Source organism: Dipteris shenzhenensis, chromosome 16 (assembly GCF_047967505.1).
Source record: "Dipteris shenzhenensis isolate YYH24624 ecotype China chromosome 16, Dip_SZ_1.0, whole genome shotgun sequence".
In the NCBI taxonomy this organism is placed as follows: Eukaryota; Viridiplantae; Streptophyta; class Polypodiopsida; order Gleicheniales; family Dipteridaceae; genus Dipteris; species Dipteris shenzhenensis.
Window position 1 is genome coordinate 1,982,554 of NC_141611.1, and position 24,808 is coordinate 2,007,361.

At 44.6% G+C, this 24,808-nt stretch overlaps 1 protein-coding gene across 1 annotated transcript in view; it reads right to left on the minus strand.

The window, feature by feature from the left end:
• LOC147892391 (ubiquitin-protein ligase) overlaps positions 1 to 24,808 on the minus strand; it is a 191,087-nt gene that overhangs the window by 37,908 nt on the left and 128,371 nt on the right. The window contains exons 15-16 of the mRNA XM_087387176.1: positions 17,050 to 17,305; positions 16,905 to 16,960 (exon numbers count right to left, since the gene is read on the minus strand). Of these exons, the coding sequence (XP_087243302.1) occupies positions 16,905 to 16,960; positions 17,050 to 17,305 (312 nt within the window). The remainder of the gene's footprint in view (positions 1 to 16,904; positions 16,961 to 17,049; positions 17,306 to 24,808) is intronic.

Below are 24,808 nucleotides of genomic sequence, written 5' to 3' on the forward strand. Positions count from 1 at the left end.
TACAAAGAGAGAGAACTCTCTACTCTTGCAAGTATCAAAACTCTAGCCACTATCTAAACTCAGAACATGTGTTGAGTCCTTCTGGGCCTTCCAACTCCCATGGTCACTTGGCTTTGTTAAGGTTCTTCGTTAGCTCCATAAAAATAGGGCATTTTGACCCCTCTTGGTACCTGCAACAATTTCATGAAGCACACCACCATAGCACCCATTAACTGTTAGCTTTTGCATGCAAAAATAAACTCTATCGTAGTCCCTGTGGGCATCCCCACCAAGCAAACCAATGTGCATGCCAAAAATCAATTCTCTAGTTGATCCTCTTTGACCATAATTAAGGGGCTTTAACTAAAGTCAAGGCACCTTAATTATAACCAAACCTCTCCGACTGTGGTTAGAATATCTTAGAATACCTTAAAGTCAACCCTCTTGGCCTAAACCGGGTCTCCCTGACCAAAGTCAGGTCTTCTTGACCCAAGTCAAGTGTCTTTGAGCAAAGTCAATGCTTTGACCATAATTTAAAATAAATGAAACACTCTTTAATTATGATCAAATAAGAGGTCAACTTTGTTTGCTCCCACTTCACGCATTATGAGCATTCGTTGTGTTATTGCTCTTGCATCTCACAGGCATTGGGAGATCCACCAGTTGGACATTAAGACCGCTTTCCTTCATGGAGATTTAAGGGAAGAGGTCTATGTCGCTTAGCCTCTAAGATTCAAAATTGCAGGTTCTGAAACTAAGGTATGCTGGCTGAAAAAGGCCCTCTATGGTTTGAAGCAGACATTACAGGCACGGCATGCCAAAATACATTCTTTTTTATATGCATTGGTTTTAGAACTCTTATGTCCGGAAGAGTGAATCAGAATTTCTGATTTTTCTGCTTGATGACATGCTTATCACTGGGCCCGACACGCAGGAAATTGCAGATTTCAAGGTAGATTTGAGAAATTAGGTTGCAATACTATTTGGGCATCTCAAATGCTAACGTTGAGGGGGGCATAATGATGAGTCAATCCAAATGTATTGGACAGCTCTTGCAACGCTTTCAATTCAAGGATTGTAAGCTAGTTTCTACTCCATTGGAACCTAGCTTCCGTTTCTTCTCTGAGGATGGGAGTCCCCATTTGATGCCACTCATTATCAGCATGCTATGGGCTTCCTTATTTTCTTGTGTCGGGCATAATGTTGGGGGTGGGGGCATAATGATGAGTCAATCCAAATATATTGGACAGCTCTTGCAATGCTTTCAATTTGAGGATTATAAGCTAGTCTCTACTCCATTGGAACCTAGCTTCCATTTCTTCTCTGAGGATGGGAGTGCCCCATTTGATGCCATTGTTTATCAACATGTTATGGGCTGCCTTATTTACTTGTGCCATACCCAGCCTGATTTGTACGAAGCAGTTTCCCGGTCAAGCAAGTACAGGCACAACAGCATTGGCAGACAATGAAGTAGGTCTTCCACTACTTGAAGGCCACGCAGCATTTGGGACTGTTCTATAGTGATCAGTCTTCACTGGATCCACTACTTGAAGGCCACGCAGCATTTGGGACTGTTCTATAGTGATCAATCTTCACTGGATTTGCATGCATTCACATATATCAGTTGGACAAGTTGTTACCAAATGAGGGTGTCTCACAATGGCAACTATTTTATGCTTGGCACTTCATGCATTTCTTGGTTCAGCAAGAAACAGCGTACAATTGCTACTTTGAGTTGTGAAGCTAAGTACAAGGCAGCCTTCACAGCCATTGTAGAGTGTGTTTGGCTTCGTAAGTTACTTGCAGATCTTGATGTCTGCAAGACCTCCTCTACCATGATCTACACTGACAGCCAGATGCTTTTGCCATTGCGTGTAATCATGTCTTCCATGCACGTACCAAAAGTACATTGAGGTGCACTATCATATGTTTGAGAGCGCCTATCAACTGGAGATTTGCAGTTGTCCTATGTTCCCACAAAGGATAACTTAGCAGATTTCTTCACTGCTCTACCACGCCCCAAGCTTGAGGCTTTTCGACATGCCTTACACTTGGCACCATTTATTACGTGATGTTGATCTCCTTGTACTATCATAGGTTGCTATATCCATCATGGACGAATATGTGCAGCTATGATATAGTTTCCAAGTATAACTAAGATGTGTCTCGGATACCATGGAGGGGAGTCTATGAGCACTTAGCCCTGGTATGGCCTTGTAGGCTAGTTAGGACATTTGGTCCTAGTCTTGGTCTACCAATTGACTTTGGGGGCATATAGTGGCCACTCTTGTACTTTCTCCATTATCCATTTGCAAGTACTCCCGTTCACTCAACTCTTGTTTTCTCCCTTGCATTCCATTGCTGCCTGCACCCAACAAGAATAACACTGACATTGACAAGAATCACACTAAAGGTGATATGATCACATTGAAGGAGGCAACCGGTCTAAGTCGAGGCCCAGTCGGGTGAACCAACTGGAAAGACGACTATACCAGCATCGCTGGTCCCCATCAACGGCGGATAAGGCCATAGAGGAGGATAGGGCTAACCAAGGTAGGCGGAGGCGACCGTCAGCGGAGGAGCCAAAATCCCTGACTCTGTGGAGGTAGGTGATAGCCTGAAAAGCCGCATCAAGCTGTAGGGGTGAGGCGCCGAACTCTGCTAGAATGATCTGGTGTGGTACCGATGGTTTGCTACGGATCATCCGAGCAAACATCAGTATCTGCAGGCGCTCAACTCGAGTCCACTCTGTGTCTGAAAGGTCGACTCCCCACCAAGGGCTACCATACATGCCTGCTGGGCGGACCAAAGAATAAAAAAGGAGAGACTTGGTCCGCGGGTCCTGGAAGTGGGAGTGGTAGCACTGTCGCTCCAGCCTGGCAAGAGCGGCGTATCCCCGGCTGATCCTGGCCTGCATGGCCGGGCGCATCGTGAAGATCGGGCCTGAGAAGACAACGCCCAAGTATGTGTAGGAGTCAACTATCTCAACAGGGTCGCCGGCGAAGAGGAACTGCTCTCGGTACATAGCGGGTCTGGAAGTGTTGAAGATCATCACCTTGGTTTTCCCAAGGTTGATCTTCAAGTCATGTGTATCATAGAAGGCCTGAAGTCCATCCAAGTGTCGCTGAAGACCAGTAGCAGAAGAGGATAGTAGTACTACATCGTCTGCGTATAGGAGAATCTGGATGGCAGTCCCCGCAAGAGAGCAGCCTGCACCTCCAAGTGTCCTGATGGTGGTCTCGAGCTCGTCGATGTAGAGGCCAAATAGAGTCGGTGACAAGGGACATCCTTGTTAGACTCCGATAGTGCTCGTGATCTCTGGGGTCCAGCTGGTGCCAATCCTGACCTGCCCTGTCACCCGCTCATAGAGAGCTACTACTGCCCAGATAATCGCCGAGTCGTAGCCTAACTCCTGCAGACGTCTGATGAGTCGGACGCGGGGAACGGTGTCGAATGCCTTGCGGAACCTACAGGGTGAAGAGTGGAACCTTGCAATTAGGGATCACATTGAAGGTGGCCAAGCTATACTGAAGAGAGCATGCATTGTGATCATCCATAATTAGAGATAACAATTGAATTGTATATATCCATATATAGAAGATCTGTAGAAAATAACTGGCCGGGATGTAAAGTATAACTCACACAAAGAAACTCACCAGTGTGGTCAGTAAACATATGCCCATAAAAGAATATATAAAATAAGATATCTAAGAACAATCCGTAAATGTAGTCAAGGAAAAGTGTAGGTTTGTTATAGGGACCAACTATGGCATTCAAAAATTCAAGATTAAGAATATTCTCAAAGCTTGAAAAGTGTGGGAAATTATAGATCAAACTTAAAAGCATCTGAGGAGAAGTTCGAGACTTATGATGAGAAGAGCCAATACAATCATACTCTCATAGGCTAGGCATCGCTGAAGCCTACAAAGACACTACGAACCACATACAAGGATGCTGATACACAGAATGCGTTGAGTAGGCTTAAAATGCAACAATGATTATTGCTTATAGACATGCTAGATCAACTGTCAATGCACAGAAAGAAGATGCCTAATCAAGAAGCAGTTGATCTTCTTCGCAACAGTAAACCATACTTTTAGGACAATTTTGTTATCACACTCTCTTAATAAGAACATCTATTTGGTAGTCATGCCCCCGCCTCTATCCACCTAAAGACAAGCTCAGGATCCCATCCTAGCCTGTCTCATCATTGACCCAATATCCAACCTAGTGGATGAGTACACCTGTTGCAACGCAAAAGTCCTTTAAACTTGCTCTGAAGATCATAAAATTCCTAAGACATGCCTCTAGGAATATGGTTGTGCCGTGCATCAAGAAGTTCCTCATCATTCTTGATGGAAAGACAAAATCCAATAACCTATTTTACGAGCGAAGGAAATGACTCTTCGCCTCAGCTATGAAAAGATAAACAAAGGAAGAAATGGAGAAGGCCTGCTAGACTCTTACAATTTCTTGATAGAATGAGAAAAACTTATCAAAGATGCTCTTGCCCTCTACAAGCCTATCTAGGTGTCATGTATGAGGTGAAGGAGGGGCTAGACTAAGAGTCTTACTACCTTGGCCAAGATCTTGTAGGCAGCACTAAGAAGTATAATAGGCCTCCATTGGGAAATGAGGGTCATATCCTGCCCTTTGATACCATGAGAATCTTGAAGTTGTCTAATGCCCTCCCTGCTATGCTTTGTCCTACGATGGAGAAGAAGCCTTCCTTGAAAGCAGCCAGCCTGCATCTCACAACCTTCTCTTGTAGAAGGATTGCATGTCTCCTTAATCACTACCCGATGGTGGTAGTCCTTGGTAAGCTGAAGCATTGTAGAGAGGCTTTTTATGAAGCCATTTTTTATGCTGAAAATCTTGACTCCTCCAGCTACACATGATCTGCTTTGAAAGCTTCTCATCCATGTACATGAAGTACAACAGCTTGAGTCTCGCTAATTAGGCTGTCTATACCAAGAAGGATGACGGGGGGATGGTCGGATGTGGTGGTACATGCTAAAATAAAGGTGCATCCCCTCTATCCAAAGTCTAGTCGTCAAGGTAAAAGCGACCAATCTGGGCATGAATAGCCCTTTAAGTCTCTTAGACCAAGAGTATTAATAGAACATTGGCATCATTGATTTGAAACTCGTCCTCAAAAAAACTATCTATACCTCTTATCCAAAAGATAAATTCTTCCCATGCTGCTTTGTAAATTTCCACACAGCTTTTGACACAATGCAAAAAGCTTGCCTCATCAGACGTTTGCAAGAGTTGGGGTATGATCAAAAGATCATCCGGGTAGTCGTCGTGGTTGAGTCGGGTCTCTGACAGTGTTAATATTGCTTGTAGAAATAAGCATATGCATGGTAAGACGAAGATGGTTTTACAACTATTATGCTTGAAGTCCAGACATGTAGGTCTTTCTTTTCTTTTGCATTCATGTGCAAAATGTCTGATAAGGGCCGGGGAAAGGGAGCTACTTGGTAGCGTCCTCCCTTTTTAGAGAAAGAAATAAAGAAAGAAAGCTTATTTAAGGTCTTTGAAAGACCGAAGGGTTTGTGAGACTAAAAGAACTTGATACAATGAGCTGAAAGGGTGGAGCCTCTAAGCTGGGTAGGACAAGAAACTAGAGGTCCAAAACCATCCTTGAAGAGACAGTGATAGCAACCTTGGATCTCATAGTATACATGGCATCTGAAAGCGAAGTGCTTCTTTGACTCGATCTCCTATCAATCACATAAAGTACAAATGTGATCCTCTCCATGCCGCTCAAGTCTAGCATATTCCTTGCTCAGTCAAGCCTACATTGCTGCATCGTGTAATCGGACCGAAGAAAAGGACTTCCAAGTATGTATAGGATGCAACAACCTCCATCAATAATCCATCCAGCGTGATGTGCTCTCTATGCATGGCTGCCCGGGGTGTATTAAGGATCATGACCTTGGTTTTACCAAGGTTGACCTTCAAGTCATGTGTTGCAGAAAGTATGAAGTGCATCCAAGTGTCATTGGAGGCCCTCTGTTGAGGATGAGAGTAAGACCACATCATCTATGTCTAGGAGGATTTGGGTCAAGGATTAGGTGAGACAGCAGTTAGGCCCTACTAGGGTCCCAATGAAAGTCTCGAGCTCGTTTATATAGAGGCCAAACAAGGTTGGTGATAATGGACAACTTTTTTTGACTCCAATAGTGCTCATAATCTCATCTGTACACCCTGCAGTTGCATGAACCTTGCTTGAGTACTCTCGCATAGAGTGCCATGAGGATCAACTAAGCTCTAGCTAAAATCATGTGCTATAACAAAGGGAAGAGTCAAGGCAAAACTTAAAATGCAATCTCCTCCACGTGATCCAAGTGCATCATACTAAAATGTATGCCCCAGTGTGAGATGGCATGTCTTGGTACATGGCCTATCAATGAGTTTATGCTCTTGGAGGAGAAAAATATCAATTGGTCCAAGAGTGACGAAAGAGTGAAGCTGACAACGGGAGGATGAGGAGGGGGAGGATGGAGGCTTGCGGGAGGGGGTTTGTCTTGGTAGATCTGGTCCTTGTGGAAGAATTCAGGTAACCAGTGGCCTCCATCCTTTGCCAGTAATTACCCCAGACTAATAAGAATATACAATCAACTCAACAGACAAGAAATAGTGTTTAACACACAAGTGCATAGCTTGGGCAGTGGCATCTCAAGTCAGCATTACAACACGGATGTCAACCAATATTGGGCTATTTTCGAGCTACCTATGCTAAGGGCCTTAGTGATACGTCCAAAACTGTTAACGCCTAGCTTTTCTTCAAATCACGGGCATAGGCACACGAATTATCCTCCCAGCCAACCTTGGTGGTAGCAAGCTCTCTAGATCTCCTTTTTTTTTCGTGAAGGCTCTTGCTTATGAAATTCTACCAGGCCCAGAATTCCCTAGATGGATCTAGTATGCCACATGTCTTCATTCTAGGGTCCCTCCTAAATGCATCATTTACCCCTCTCTTGGGATATCATTGAAACCATTTGCCCCTTGGCACATTTAATGCATTTAGGCCCCTTAGCCTTAGATCCACCTAGTCTAGTGCCATATCACCCTCACCTAGGACCTTGACCTTGATTCCTTTTTTTGATCATTTACCTAAAGCCCAAACAAATATAATACAAACTTTGATCCTTTAAAGAAAAATGTCGACTGACCCTTCCGAGGTCATGTTACCTCGACTTGAGCGTAACATTCCTTCCCTCTTGAGGCATCGGCGTCCTCGATGATGAAGTCTGGGAACACTTTCCGTAACAGGTATACGGATTCCCAAGTAGCTTCTGATAGAGGTAAACCATGCCATGCAACCAACACCGTGGGTATCTTCCGATTGCATACTTGCATTGTTTCTCGATCCAGGATTCTTGTTGGTTTGCGTCTTGCATTATCCTCTATCTCCTGAAACAAAACAATACCCTTGATTAGTGAGTCACCTGTATGCAAAAATTTCTTTGAACAAGAAACATGAAACACTGGGTGCACCTTACAACCCTGTGGTAATTCTAATTTATAGGCTACTTTGCCTATTCTTTTTAGAATTAACCATGGCCCACAATATCGAGGTGATATCTTAGCACACTCCCATAGTCAAAGACTTAGAATGTGAAGGAACTTTGAGAAAAACTTTTTCTCTTTCCTTAAATTCTCTAACGGATCTGTTTTCATCCGCATATGCCTTAGCTCTATCCATAGCTTGGCGGATGTTAACTCTCGCAAGTGCTAGCATCCCCCGCATATGAACCACAAAGTTCGCAGCACTAGGCGCTTTCTAAGGTACTCCAACTGTCGTTGGATTCGCTGGTCTATAACCATAGTTCAACTCAAACAGACTGAACCTTGTAGAGGAATGTTTTCTATCATTGTAGGTAAATTCTAACAATGGCAACCACTTGTCCCATGTATGTTGCCTCAATGACACATATGCACTAAGATTTGGTTGATTCTTTCCCTGTGACCATCCGTTTCTGAATGATCCCCACTACTCCTTCCTAACTCAGTCCTTAGTGTCTTAAACACCGCAATCCAAAAATGACCGGTAAATTTGACATCCCTGTCTGACACTATGGATTTGGGTAATCCATGTAAACAAAATATATGTCTAATAAACAAATTCGCCCCTTGCGGGGCACTAACAGACTCTCTAGTTGGAATGAAGTGAGCCATCTTGGTAAGACGATCAACCACCACAAGGATAGAATCATATCCACCTTGTGTCATAGGTAGACCTACAATAAAGTCCATGGAAATGCTCTCCCAGCTACCTAGTGGTATTTTCAAAGGTTGTAAGTGTCCATGTGGCTTTACCCGCTCTGCCTTACTTAATTGACACGAAAAACAACGTGTCACATATTCATGAATATGCTTTTTCATCTTTGGCCAAAAGAAATCTCGCTTCACGAGATCATATGTCTTCTCGACTCCTGGATGTCCCGCACATGGGCTATCATGGCATTGTTGAATCACTCTCTGCCTGAGATAATTCTGATTAGGTACTACTACCTTGCCATTTCTTTTCAGCATACCATCACTTATCGCATATCTTGCATAAGTTTGGCCTTTTCTCGATGCCAGGTCAACCTTTTCCCCGGGTTTGAATACATGAGCCTTAGGCCAAAGGCTCTGGATGAACTGGTCCACCTTTTGAGTTTCTCTAATCTCGGTCATTAGAGCACTCTCTAATACAGTGAAACTCATATTATGCATAATGCGTGACAACGCATCAGCAACTTCATTATCCTTCCCTCTTCAGTACCGAATCCTCAAGCTAAACTCCTGCACGAGTTCTGCCCACCTAGCTTGGCGGCCACTCAAGTCAGGTTGTTTACAAAAATGTTTCAGAGTATCATGATCAACATCAACATAAAACTCTGATCCATACAAATAATGTATCCATGTTTTCAGAGCATGGACAATAGCATAAAACTCTAATTCATGAGTTGGCCAATTTTATTGAGAGGGAGAAAGCTTCTTGCTTTCAAAGGCTACTGGCCTTCCCTCTTGGAGGAGAACTGCTCCTACCGCAATGCCACTTCCATCGGTTTCAAGGAAAAACGGTTTCTGGGAATCAACTAATTTTAACATCGGTCCTGAGACCACAGCTTGTTTTATGGTGTTAAAACTCTCCTGTTGATTCTGTTCCCATATAAAAGGTACTTTATCTGAGGTCAGATCAATCAATGGCGATACTATTTCGGAATATCCTTTGATATGCCTTCGATAAAATTGGACAAATCCCAAGAATGATCGCAAAGCGGTCAAACTCTGAGGGATTAGCTAAGTCAGTATCGCAGCCACTTTCTTTGGATCCATTTCTACCCCCTCAGGAGTAATTATGAATCCTAAATATTCAAGTCTTACCATACATAGTATAGTTTTCTTTTTATTTACTATAAGACTGGCTTTCCTCAAAGTACTAAACACTATTCTTAAGTGTTCGTAATGCTCAGCAACACTTTTGCTGAATATAAGAATATCGTCAATAAAGTGTACTACAAACTTTCCGATATACGGATATAGTAAATCGTTCATAAGCATGACGAATGCAGTTGGAGCATTGGTAAGTCCAAACGGCATTACCAACAACTCATAATGTTCAAACCTGCTTCTAAAAGCGGCATCCTCGGCTCTAATACGGATCTGATGGTAGCCACATTTAAGATCTATCTTACTGAAAATCACGGCCCCATGGAATGCATCTAGCAAATCATCGATCCGAGCCATCGGACACATGTGCTTAATAGTGATATTATTCAATGCTTTGTAATCTATACAGAGTCGAAAAGTATCATCTTTCTTCTTCTTTAATATCACTGGCGAAGCAAAAGGTGAGAAACTTGGTTGAATCTGCCCCACAGCTTGAGGTATTCTTCCAGTTGTCTTCGTACCTCCGCTTCTTCGGTAAAACTCAACCTATAGGGAGGTCTATTTACAGGTTCTGCCCCTGGGATTAGTTCAATCTTATGCTGAACATTCCGCTCTGGAGGTAACCCATAAGGTAACTCATCCCTAAAACAATCAGAGAACTCCTCTACTATTTGATCAGCCAGCTTGGCCATCTCTCCATTTTGGACAACATCAGTGCTAGCCGAAGAATCATCAATCGGCTCTACCGATGCTGTACAAAGAAACAAAAACTCTTCTTGAGCTTTTCGAATTTCCATTACGGAAACCAATGGTCCTTGAGGTATATCTCTTTCACCTCGTAAGACATACATCACATCATTCATCTTGAATTGATAAATGTGCTTTTTCCAATCTATGGCTGGATTCTTCCTAGAATGCCAAGCCTTACCCAGGGCTATGTCTGCATGAGCAAGCTTTGTCATTTCAAATTCAAGCTTCTCAGCATAGTCCTGAATTCGAAGTTCCAATTGGGTAACCCTTTGGTCCCATACTTCAGTTGAACTTCCATCTGCCATTCTGACTATATATGCATAGTCAGATGGGCTAGTCTTTAGTTTCAACCTCTTTACAAGCTTGGAGTTAATTACATTGTGCGTTAACGTTGAGTCAAACAACACAATGACATCATGATTAGGCCTAAAACTTGATCCAATATCTCATCCTGAAATGGTAGAGGAAAATAATCCCTCTTTGTGCATGCATTCAGAGGGCGAAAGTCCACACAAACACGCCATTTCTTTCCTTTCTTGGAAGTAACCACCACTAGAGAAACCCACTCTGAATTCTCAACTAGAAAAATAAATCCAACTTGGAGCAAGTTAGTTACCTTCTTCTTGAGCACTTCTGCTTGTATCACTCCCAACTGTCTAAGTTGTTGCACCACTGGCTTGCTTTGAGGCTTCAAGTCAATTTTGTGCTCCACTAAGGTAACTTGGTGCACCTGTGAGTAACTATTTGCCTTTTCATCTTAATTAACTCCGTATCATTAAAGGCTGTATACCCCGTTGCTGCGGGCTTTGACAGGACATTATCACGTGCACTAGTTACTAGCTTAGCAATAGACACACATAACAAAACAGGTACTGACCTTTGAGAAGATCCCGCTAGCTGAATCTGCATCTGTTCTGCTCTGGGACTTCCCTCCATTTCCACATCGCATTCTGAGATCACCATCTTAGCCATCCGACGATCCTTGTTTCGTGGACAATCTTTCCACTGATGAGGCTGAAGGCATCCAAAACACCAAGCTTCTCTCCTCGCTTTTTCTCTTTGCTCTGGGTTCAAAGAAGACTTCGACCAAGCCCGGGCTGCCATTGGTGTTACTTTTCTTTTCATTCCAATGGTGGTACTTGGTTTAGGAGTCTCAACTGGCTTCACCTGCTTGGCTTGACCACTAGGCTGTGAGGCACTCCCTTTGCTAATCCACTTCTTATTAAACCTAGTTTTCTTCGGGTACTCATACCAAGTCCCAACCTGCACAAACCCACTTGGTCTATTCCCTTTTGCATCCTCATAGTTCAGGGCTATGGCAATTGCTTCATCTAACGTGTTCGCATACTTAGCCCGAATTTCCATCTTGATCCGATCATTCAATCCAAAGATAAAATCTTTTACTTGGATTGTGACTGAGGTTGAGGTTCATAAATCTTCATTACACTTTCTCTGAACTTATCAATGTATTCCGCCACTGATAAATTTCTCTGACGAAGGTTTCAATAATGATCCCAAGCTCGGGATGCTTCGTCAAGAGGTAAGAAGTGTTTTCTAAATTCTTTTTTAAACCCCTCCCAAGTAGTGGATGCCAATCCATCTTTCTGCTGTTTTATCCACCACCTATCCGCTGCCTCGTTAAACATATGAGTGGCCTCGCGGATTTTCTTCATATCATTCCTGATTTCACAAATGGCGAAAGCCTCGTCCCATTTGTGTAACCAGGTCTCAATGATATCGGAACTACGATCAGACATCCGACCAGAATACTTTTCTGGCCTATAATTGGCAATATTAGGCACCATAGCCCTCCTAGGCTCGACCGTGTGAACACTGAACTCCGGTTTCATTGGAGATTTATCTTTCTCTTCACGAGATGGTCTAGTAGACATACTATGAACCATTTTCCTGAGCTCAGATTGCCCTACATTTGCTTGTAACTGTTGCGCTAAAATCTGTTTCAAGGCATCCTCTGACATTGCAATTCTACCAGAGTGTATGGCCTGCTGGGCACGACACCTGCGGGGTCGGGTCAGCCGGACTCTCGACTCTACGGGATCCACCATAGAAGCTTCTTCTTCTACTTCCATTCAGGTCGATGGGTGTTTTTTTTTTTTTTTAAACTAAATAAAACATCGCCTAAAACTGTATCCACAATTGAAAGCCCAACTTCCAAATTTACAGCTAACTAGGCATATATCACACTGTAACCAAAACCCACTTTTCCCTATACTAGGGAAACTCTTGCAATCTGAAATAACTCAAACACGGAGGCAAATAAACGAGCATATACTCCAACAAAACTTAGAAGGCATAGAAAGCTCCCTGGTCATTCATGTAGCATGGAGAGATCAAGTTGTTCCTGTTTAGGTTGTTCCAAGTATTTGAACCAGATGAATATTCCTGCTGTGGCTCAGCTCCCCCTTGTTGGAGACCCAAACACCCCGGCTCTCACTTCAATAGTTATCGTCTGTTATCTGCATAGTACTCGTTGATAACCGAAATCTTCAAAAAATAAAATATCACAAGCAAGTCCGTAACCAGACAATAGCTCTCTGTAGGTAGTCTTAACTCCAGTAACCTCACCAGAAACCAACTGCAGCACGGAAAATGCCCCCTCGAATGTCTATTAGCATTCTTGCCTACCTACGTAAAGCTTCGTAACCTCCCTACATAGATGTCGTGAAGGTTTACGATATGGCTTCTTCACACAATCTCCGTGATAATTAAATGCAATTAAGGGCGACACCAGGGTGGTCAATCCGATAGCGAAGAAGACAACCTATGCAACTATTGTAACGCACGGACTTCGCACAGTAATTGAACCACGATTCGAATGCTTCCAACCATATAATATTCCGTTAGCCCGTCACAACGCTAGCCAATCAGTCTGCGTGCAACAACTAGTTCTTCACGCGATGCCAAAAAGCCCTGAAGGTACCAAATATGAACCTGCAGCTGTACACGATCCTGCTACCCTTTCACACATAGCTCCAACGTTGACGAACTACGTGAACAGATAACATAAACCAGACAACGCAAACAGCCCGACGCTCCATCATGCAAATATCCTGATATTTATGAATTACGATGATGTCCATGTTATTCGTCGTTAAATTTGGGTGGCATACAACCTTTTGATTAACGAACTACCCGCGATGTACTTCATACTCACAATTACCACCCCACCAGTCCAGGACCTCTCTCGATCCCCCTATTCCCAATCGCCTGCAGCTCTGATACCAAATGATACGTCCAAAACTGTTAACGCCTAGCTTTTCTTCAAATCACGGGCATAGGCACACGAATTATCCTCCCAACCAACCTCGGTGGTAGCAAGCTCTCTAGATCTCTTTTTTTTTTCGTGAAGGCTCCTGCCTACAAAATTCCACCAGGCCCCAAAATTCCCTAGATGGATCTAGTATGCCACATGTCTTCATTCTAGGGTTGCTCCTAAATGCATCATTTACCCCTCTCTTGGGATATCATTGAAACCATTTGCCCCTTGGCACATTTAATGCATTTAGGCCCCTTAGCCTTAGATCCACCTAGTCTAGTGCCATATCACCCTCACCTAGGACCTTGACCTTGATTCCTTTTTTTGATCATTTACGTGAAGCCCAAACAAATATAATACAAACTTTGATCCTTTAAAGGAAAATGTCGACTGACCCTTCCGAGGTCATGTTACCTCGACTTGAGCGTAACACTTAGCACATGTGATGAAATAGGATGCAAATGGGAAAAGGTGATCCCATCCGTATTCAAATGTGTTTCTATTCTATTACCATCCCACCATGTGCTAGTAGTCAAAAGAACTAAGGCTGCGTTAGGTGGGAGAGGACGTGTGCCATCATTTCATGTGTTCAGGAGGTGGAGACAAGGACACATGTCATCATTCCATGCTTTCCAACCCCTAAAAAAGGGGATCCCATCCTGGATTTTGGGGTCCTAAGACTATGGTCTAGGATGGAATAAAATTTGGCCATTATCCTCAACCTCCCCTAGGATGGAAGTAATGATGACAAATAGATTCCTATCCTAAATCCATCCTAGTTCCATCCATGTGCTAAGGCCCTAACAAGCCTGAGAACTCAGAAGCTCTTGGGGCTTCAGCAAGATGCTTTCAATGACTCAAAGATTCTTTTTTTTTTTTTTTGGTAAAACCACAGCTTAAATTATCAAAGACTATGTAATACAGAAGGTGAACTCCGTGATGGAGTCAACCTTTGAAAGTCAAAAGCAGTGGAAAAAAACATCCAAGACCAAAGTATCCAGATCTCCCTGTTGAATACAATCATAGAATGACTGACGAAGGGATCCTCGAAAGAAATAAAATGGATCAAAGGAACTAGAGCCAAATGATAGATGAGTCCTCTGCAACCAAATGCTCCATAATGACCAGAAACGGACCCAGACGAGGAACAAGGCAAACGAGCGAAGTCGGGGAGGGGTGCAACCAAAGATCCAATAGAAGCGGCCAAAAACCACAGAAGGAAATCGGAGCCAAAGACAGTGCGAAATCCGCTGAATAAGATCCCTGGAGGTGGAGCACGACCATAATAAATGTGGGATGGTCTCCAATGAAGAAGCACAGCGCTGACATTGAGAAGAAGCAATGCCGCGACGAGCCAAAGTAGTGCCCACCGGTAGAGCTCCAACCAAACAACGCCAAAGGAAAAGGCGTTGTTTGAGCGGCAAAGAACTTTTCCAAAGAGATTCGAGAGTTCGTTGCCACCAAATCAAAGGCTTTGAAAGATGCCAGAGTCGATTACCATGATCATGAATCCATGGCACCGAACAGAGCCCATGATAGACCCTGTGAGAAGTAAGGTCCTGTAGAGAGATAGGAGCTCCAGAAGGGGAGCGCGGAAGGAGACACCAATCCTGTAGCCGATGAAGAGGCTGCAAAGGAGGGGCCGGCAAAAAAGGGGCAAGCATGAGACCAATAGCATGCCAGAGAGTGCGATGATGTAAACGGAGAGCATAAGTTTGGCAAGCGACAGGAAAGGAAAGGAAATAACCCTGCTGGTCGACCACATCTCCCACAAAACGAATACCTGTCTTCATTAGATTATAAGCCTTGATGGGATACCGCAAGGCTAAGGGAGGAGAAAAAACTGCACTCCAATGTAGACTTTCAAGGCGAAAGGAATTCCCCTGTGGAGAAGGCTGACCTGTCCAAGAAGCAGTGGAAAGTACAGTTTTCCAATTGCGAATGAGCGCCGTAGCACATGGAGCACCTGGAATGCTACCAGAGAAGTGGCCTAAAACTGCTTCCCAATGATCTGTAATCCAATGTCTGTAAACATGCGATCGCATAGTAGTACACATGGTAGCGAGCATAATAGCCCAAGGCTGATCCTGCATAAAGAAAGTGGAGAGGAGGGTAGCCTTTCGCGCTAAGAGATGAAGATGAATATTCAAAATGTTAAGCCCCCCATGCGACTTGGGCAAACAAACCAAGTGCATTTTGAGTAAGCGCAGGGCTTTACAATGGTTCTTTGTTTTCCAAAGTATCTCCATGGCATAGGACATGAATGTGGAAGTATCCTTCTTGGACCACAGAAGAAGTGGCAAATAAAACTGCACATATGACATCAAGATAGATTGGACAATGCGCAGACGGACATGTAGAGGCCAAGTAGGCAACTTCCAATAATGTAGCTTCCTTTGCATACGAGAGAATAACCATTGCATATGCTGCTTGGGAGATAGAAACCAGCCAATAGGATAACCAAGGTGGCGAATGAGAGCATGTGAATCTAAAATCTCTCCTGGCCAAAACAATGCATGCCAATCGGAAGCAGTGAGGGGAAGCAATTTAGACTTTCTGAAATTAATAAACAGCCCCGCTGCCAAGCCAAAATCAGCCAATGACTCAAAGATTCACTCAAGGCTTCACAGAAGCAGTTGATGGAATGAATTGCAACGACTTTATCCTGGCTGTTAGTTTTAATTCCTGGTAAGTATAAATACTAGTTAGTCGGCAACACTAAAGAGTGATCCATGTCCTTTTCCATGTCTCACCTTGACAATGATTCATGAGCTAATCATGCTCGAACTAGTTCACATAATGCATCCACAAGACGAACTATCTCTACTTCCATTTCTATGTCTGACAACCTGGAAAGCACAATGTCTTAACATCTCACCAAATATTTTTCAAGACTTTCAAGATTTATATCAGAATTCACAGATACAATGCATTCCAAAGATGGCGAGATTGAGAGAAAGCAGTGAGCTGCAACTACCATTGGCACCCATGCAATTCTGGTGGGAAACAGGGGCTTCTTCCTAGCTGTTCCACTTTCTAATTTGGACCTGTTGCTTAGCAGCACTGTGTGAGGAGCTCCTTCCTGGCTGTTTCATTTTTAATTGGAGAGCATACATCCACATCACGGTTTGATAACAGATGTGAAAATGTTCTCTGCAATAAGTCACTTTTTGCACAAGATTCATAAGACGGACCTTGTATTTTCTTCCCTTGCTCTTGTTTTGAGGAGCAGCACATTGACCAGAATTGAGATGCATGAAAGATTTCAAACTATCTTGGCTATTATGTTAACAAAAAAAAGCAAGGAAGAATCACAAGCCAGTCTACTATCAAAACATCCAGCCCTTGAATGGAAGCTACGGAACAAAAAATGGATAAAGACTGCTTGAAACACTAGTTACAGGTTGTTCAAAATTCAAGGGCCAACCAGGCCTTCCAAGCATTGTCTACATAACAGTATCAGCAGATAATTATCCCCTTCAATCAAGCAAGATGATGAATCGGCAAGGACCTCTAGATGAAGTTCGATGATACCACGCCACATAAAAGTGATTCTGTGCAGTGAATCTGCAGAATGAAGCACAGAAACAAATCAAACATTTCCATAGAATGAAAGTAACTCTGCTGTAATTTTTGGTAAAACTGAAATATTTTACCTGAAGTCAGATGTTTGCAGCCTATGAGTGAAATCTGCCTTATAACCTTGCAGCTTTCCGTAAGGATGTGTACATCTCCGTCTGTCATCCACTCAACTCCCCTCTCTAGCCTCAAACATGTTAGATTATATCCATGGCAAGTAGCAATTATTTGAAGAGATTTTGAAGAAATTGTGCATAAGCACTGGCGCAGTTCGAGCATCCGTATCTTTGTCATGTTCTTTAACAGGTTTGTAAGGTCTTCATCAGAAATATTCTGCAGCATTCTCAATAGAGAAGAATCTGAGTAAAGTATTTGTTCATCTTAGCTTTATGGCCAGCAAGTTCAACATGCTTACCACACAAAAACAACAGGTCACTGAGCATTAAAAAGTTTGTCATTATGATACTCCTGTCAAACTGCTTAACAAGCAATTCAGAGTGCCATGCACATCACTGAAAGCAAAGCAAGACCCTTCTCTCCTCATTACGAGGACCACAAGCTGATCTTTTTTACAAAGGCGCCAACTCATAATGCTATAAAATTTCCACATTTTCAAACCTGATAAATTCCCTCTCTGGCTGCTCAAATTGCAACTTCTTTATCAATTAGCCTTTTGACTTTATGAAGTGCCAGAGGCAGCATATTGAAGATCAAATTTGCATTTCCAGTTTGAAGCAAAACCTGAGACTAAATTGTGCTAAAATATGTATGTAATCCTGTTTATCATGTTAGAAGGGCACATTGATTGACCGCCTAAAAATCTCACATTATAACTCATTTGTAGCCTGTTTGACAACAAAAATAAGAGAAAATAGCAATCAAATCCTAGATACATCCCTGAATTTTGGACTTTTTATTCAAAGAAGATACTTTTGATGATATAGCAATGATAATAATATAATAGATCCAAAAAATTATGCCTTAGGACCTCGTAAGACCCACTTTTCACAAAACCTGAAGCTGTTGTTTTTGGGTGCTGTTTTGACCACCCAGAAATTAGGGTGGAGAAAATTATATGAATTTTAATCCTAGGACACATAATTATAGCTTAAAATATTTTTTGCATAAATTTGGATCATAATAAAGGACATGATGAAGATAAGGTATGAAAAATCATTGCATGTAGCTTGTGAAAATTCCTCAACATGGCCACTTAGCATGACATTTTTATGTCTTAGGACACTTAAATGTCCCGTTACCAAACTAGTGTTAAGCAACTGTTTCCTTTTCTAAATGCATGATTCCCAGGGGCCAAGGCTTTGTTTCAAGTAAAAGCCATTGCACTTGGCATTTCATTTCTCCAAGCTTCTTGGTATGTAATAGGCCCTCAATGGGATTGCAATCCTAGAGCATTGTTCCTGCTAACGTCCTCAGGGACCCTTATCTACATGACATAGTCCCTCCTACCACATCTCTATGATTGTTGCATCAATGTCCTCACTTCAACAACTTGTTCCTCTCACGTATGAAAAACATTGAGCGGTTCCTCCTCACGTAGCCCTACCAATCCATGACGCCAGGACATGGGCTAGGCCACTTCTCATTGTGCAATGTCATTGTACATCTTGGCTCCCAAGTTGATATGACATTGTACATCTTGGCTCCCAAGTTGATACTCTTACAGTTTCATGTTGCGGCACCAAGTGAGTGACTATTTCCCCAGCTCCTCGAGTGGTTCCTAAGGAGACCAAAATGTAAAAGCAGCTTCTAGGGCACTGAGTCCCGTAGAGTCCCATACGATCAACTTGCCTAGAAGAATTATGCTCTACCTCTATCAAAGATGCTAAGTCCCTTCTCAGATTAGGAAGAATAGCCATCTACCAAGTTACCAATTGATGTGCATGCCATTAAAACTTGCCCATAGAAAGTGATGGAGCACTCCTCGAAGCACAGCAAGACTGAGGAGAGGCCTGCAAGCAATCTGCAGAATTGTGCATTAATTTGCAGCATCCAGGGCAAGTATGGAGGTGTTCTGCAGGTCGGGGTAAGCTAGAAAGATTTTGCAGACAGAGAAGCAGACCTGCACAGTAGATAGAAGCCATTTGGAGTTGTTTGGCAGATAAGGGCAGAGCATGGACACTCAGCAAACAGGCGCAGCAATAGCGCGCTGCCCGTGGCAGAAGACGCATTGATTTGGGCCAGTTTGTGCCTTCACCAGCAAGTCGGTCAGTCTCTAGATCTAGAACTGGGTCAGGTGTTTTCTGGAAGGAATCCAAGCCTACAGAAGGCCCTCAGCCTTCGAGCTCATTGTATCCTCTTCATTCTACCAGGCTAGAAGCACTGGCTGTCTATCAGGGCAGCGGGGAGGCGGAGGGATCATCCAGAAGTCTTGCAGTACAGCCTACAGAAAGAAAGAAAGAAAGAAAAAAAGTTTATTAAAGTCTTCAGGAGACCGTGAAGGTCTATGAGACTAAAGATAACTGATACAATGAGCATAACGGTGGTGGTCTCAAAACGGGCCAACCAACCATTTCTACAAAAAAAGAGGTTATGAAGGACTATGTGTCTAGTCCTGATACAAAAAATATGTGTCTACCTCCACATGATACAAAGAAGAAGAAGGGGGGGGCACAAAAAAGTGGGGCAGAGGGGGGAGATATAGTATACATGTATTGGTGGTGATCGTCAGAGACCAATCATAGAGGGGCCGTCAAATGGGAAGACGGAAAAAACCCTGCGATAGATGATTGGCCTGCGGCCTAGTCGACGGTCGTCGGGGGCGGCGGGTGGCCCTGTGGATGAGGGCAACGGTAACCCCAGTGGGGTGGGCCGAGAGCAGAGACGAGATGTCATGGACCTGGATGTGTGAATCTGTCCGCTGACGCAACTGTCGTGACTCTGGCTCTCGCTCACCTCCGCGTCGTCGGCTAGACTGAGAAGAGGTATCATGTGGCTGAAAGAAGTCAGTGATAGGCCGCTGGATATCCTCACGCTGTGTGTGCTGCTCGTGTCGCCGTGCTCGGAGAGAAGTATCTCGGTGGCGGGTCATCTCATGTAAGAAAGCGGCAAGGCACCGCTGATCCGAGAATTGTAGCATGTGTGAGAGGGAGCCGAATCCGTTGCGGAAGAGGCAGTGGTATCGGCCTCGAATGGCATAATAGATAGGACATCTGAAAGCAAAATGCTCCTCCGACTCGATCTCCTGTAAGTTGCAAAGTGGGCAAAGGCGGTCCTATCGTGGGATACCCTCTGCGCGTCCACTCTCGATCCGTAATCGGTGTGACGAGACCCTAAATTGACCGAGGGAGATCCGGAGCGCATGTGGTAGATGAAGTTGTGTGTAACCCGGAGGTGTGATGAAGCCCTCCTGTGAGATCTGGAGGCAGAAGTCAAGCTTCACAGGAAGCTCAGAGTGAAGAAACCATGTCCGCCAGGTGTGGAGATCCGCCCGAATGAGCCGGTTGACCTCCTGGTCAGTGGGGGAGAGAGGAGATGGTGGAGCGTCGAGGCTGTACTGAAAAGGAGGCAACCGGTCTAAGTCGAGGCCCAGTCGGGTGAACCAATTGGAAAGACGACTATACCAGCATCGCTGGTCCCCATCAACGGATAAGGCCATAGAGGAGGATAGGGCTAACCAAGGTAGGCGGAGGCGACCGTCAGCGGAGGAGCCAAAATCCCTGACTCTGTGGAGGTAGGTGATAGCCTGAAAAGCCGCATCAAGCTGTAGGGGTGAGGCGCCGAACTCTGCTAGAATGATCTGGTGTGGTACCGATGGTTTGCTACGGATCATTCGAGCAAACATCAGTATCTGCAGGCGCTCAACTCGAGTCCACTCTGTGTCTGAAAGGTCGACTCCCCACCAAGGGCTACCATACATGCCTGCTGGGCGGACCAAATAATAAAAAAGGAGAGACTTGGTCCGCGGGTCCTGGAAGTGGGAGTGGTAGCACTGTCGCTCCAGCCTGGCAAGAGCGGAGTATCCCCGGCTGATCCTGGCCTGCATGGCCGGGCGCATCGTGAAGATCGGGCCTGAGAAGACAACGCCCAAGTATGTGTAGGAGTCAACTATCTCAACAGGGTCACCGGCGAAGAGGAACTGCTCTCGGTACATAGCGGGTCTGGAAGTGTTGAAGATCATCACCTTGGTTTTCCCAAGGTTGATCTTCAAGTCATGTGTATCATAGAAGGCCTGAAGTCCATCCAAGTGTCGCTGAAGACCAGTAGCAGAAGAGGATAGTAGTACTACATCGTCTGCGTATAGGAGAATCTGGATGGCAGTCCCCGCAAGAGAGCAGCCTGCACCTCCGAGTGTCCTGATGGTGGTCTCGAGCTCGTCGATGTAGAGGCCAAATAGAGTCGGTGACAAGGGACATCCTTGTTAGACTCCGATAGTGCTCGTGATCTCTAGGGTCCAGCTGGTGCCAATCCTGACCTGCCCCGTCACCCGCTCATAGAGAGCTACTACTGCCCAGATAATCGCCGAGTCGTAGCCTAACTCCTGCAGACGTCTGATGAGTCGGGCGCGGGATACGGTGTCGAATGCCTTGCGGAACCTACAGGTTGAAGAGTGGAACCTTGCAATTAGGGATTACAAGTTCTCAGAGATTGGCTTCAGTTCCAAAGCAGTAAACAGTAGAGCGCTCAAACATCTACAGGTCTTCTTCAGGAAGAGCAGCAGCAAGGAGTACCCATGGAGCACCACTATGAAGCCCACAGAAGCTCTAGGAGAGCACGCAGGCTAAAGTGTTTTGAAGGTGCCATGAGGAAGTAGGCAAACAGATTTTGGAGTCAATGGGGGCCACATCAAGGCAGCACCCTGCTGCTACATGGTGGCACAGTGTCCACATTTTGTAAAAGGTTTGGTCCAATCTTTGGGATGAATCTCTCTCTCTCTCTCTCTCTTAGATGAAGAGGGCTCCAGCGTTGTCGGCTACATCATGGGATCCCCTCTCTATTAACTGATTTCATGGTTGCACCACCTCCTCTTGGAGCCAATCACTTGTTTCGCATCTCCACTCCCCGTCTTGTAGTACCACCTACACCACCTACCACGACATACATTTCGACCGTAGACTTTCACCTAGATACTCCACCCACCTTTATACACTTCTCACATATATCGATTTCATACCACTACTAGAGGACCGTGCTGCTTTGGTTACTTCACGAGGCTGCCCTTCACGCTTTTCCCTACAGTAATCGCTCTACTCGCCCCCACTGCTTGGGACCATCCCCTGTAATAGCTGGTAAGATGATGAGTGCAAGGCTCTCCGCCGTCAACTCAAATTCAAGACCAAGCATAACCTTCCGAGTGAATCAAAGACAATGTGCGGGTATCGTCGCTTGGTACGTCGAAAGAAGCATGCTTTTGTCCGTCGTTATGAGGAGGAGGTACTAAACATCCTGTTTAGTAACAACTTTTGGTAGAGATTCCTAGAACAACGGTCCCCATCGTCCCTCACAAACACACAGATTTGGTACACCTATGCACATACTTTATACAACATTCCACACCAGCCCCCACCTCTGACCTCTCACACACACCTTGCCCCACTTCCTACAAACTCTTCACAAAAGGGGGTGTTAAGGACACTGTGATGAAGCTTCACAATGACCGAGCGAAAGATCACGAGGGATTGTGCGCTGAATTTATTGCATACAGGATTAATATCGTAGCCCCAATCCTAGTAAAGCTCTTCAATGAAGCTGTTTGCCTTGGCTTCCCATGCTCCCGGACCCTTCATACCATCTCACCCATCCACAAGACACGGATCCCATGAACCCGGAGAACTACAACCATCATGATTGGACATGTCATGTCCAAGATCTACACATTAGTGGTCAGCCAATTCGCAGAGATGCAGGGACTCAGAGCAGAGGGGCAGGCTGGATTTCGATGTGATCACGGGACATACTCACACTCAGGTGTGTCATCAAGGAGGCTAGGGCATGGAAGTAGAGGGTTTACTGTTGCTTTGTGGATTTTTGCAAAGCCTTTGATACAGTACCATGAGCTCGCCTCATTAGACGATTGCAGTAGCTGGGCAATGGCCGAGAGATCATTTGGGCTGTCATGGCACTTTACGAGAAGGTAGGGTCCGGACAGGAGTTGGACAGATAAGATCATGAGCACTATTGGGGTCAAGCAGGGGTGTCCTCTCTCACCAACCATGTTTGGCCTCTACATAGATGAGCTCAAAACATTCATGCAGACATTGGGGGGGCTGGATGCTCTCTAGCTAGCGCTTTGATTCAGATTTTACTGTATGCAGATGCGGTAGTCCAAGGTTATGATCTTCAATACATCCAGAGAAACCATGCATAAAGAGCGGTCCACCTTTGATGGATCAATGGTTGAGATTATTTCAGCCTAGGGGTTCTCTTTTTTGGCCTTATCTTCACAATAAGACCGGTGCTGTAGGCTCGTCTAAGCATAGGATATGCCTCATTGGATAGGCTGGATAGGCTGGAGAGGCAGTGCTACCACTCACACTTCCGGGACCCTCAGACTAAGGCTCTTCTATCGCTCAGACCAGCCGGGATGTATGGCAGCCCTTATTTGGGGACCAGATCTCTCAAATGCAGAGTGGGCCGGGTGGAGCATCTACAAGTTATGCTTTCATGGATGATTTGAGTAAGCCATCAGTTCATCTAGTCTGAGTTTGGATCATCCCCGCTACAGCTTGATGTGTCATAACATATCTATGGCGTGTGAATCGGTACGGAGACTACAATTTAGGACGTCGTAAATTACCATGGTTAGCACTATCCTTGTCTAGCAACTGCACGTGACCAGAGATGCTGGTATGCATGTGCCGATAGGTGGTTCGAGAGATTAGGGCTCCACATGGATAGACTTCCTCCTTTCTAGTATAGGACGCGTAATTTCTCCCACTTGGGTATCACGAGGTTAACCATGTCATATGCGATGCCCTGCTGCAGCTACACACATTCCGGCCCTGGTTGGAACCAAGTGTGAACTCCCGGTGAAGATTAGCTTCTACAAAGATCAATGCCTATGCATTTCGAAGGAGAGCTTTGTTGATCCTCCAGGACATACTTGGATTCATCTTCCCATTCACTAAGGATCGCTAGTGGGTAGTTTCGGGTATCTTTGCATCAACTCTGCATCGAGAGTGGCTGAACTGAGAGAGTACCCAAGGAGAGGCGCATATGCACCTTGTGTGATCTACAGAAGATCAAGTTGGAGGAGCATTTCATTTTTACATGCCCACTGTACCATGAGATCCAAGGGTGCTACTTCTATCTCTTCAGAGACAACTCCGGGATGCTATCCCACTTTCTCTCTTTTCCAGACCAGAGATGCTTGGCCGCGTACATTCATGAGATAGTCGGGCACCGAAAGCATTCTTAGATCACAGAAACAGGGATGGGGCACACTAGCAGACCCTTCTCAAAGCAAAGAAGCTTTCTCCCTCTCAATGAAATATGCCAACTCATGAATTAGAGTTGTATGCCGTTGTCCATGCTTTGCAAACATGGAGACATTATTTGTATGGTTCAGAGGTTTATGTTGATGTTGATCATGATACTCTGAAATTTTTTTGTAAATAACCCGACTTGAGAGGTCGCCAAGCTAGGTGGGCAGAACTTATGCAGGAGTTTAACATGACGATTCGGTACTGAAGAGGGAGTGAAAATAAAGTTGCTGATGCATTATCGCACATTATGCATAATATGAGTTTCACGGTATTAGAGAGTGCTCTAATGGCCGAGAATAGGGAAACTTAAAAGATGGACGAGTTCCTTTAGAGCCTTTGGCCTAAGGATTATGTGCTTAAATCCAGGGAAAAGGATGGCGTGGCATCCAGAAAA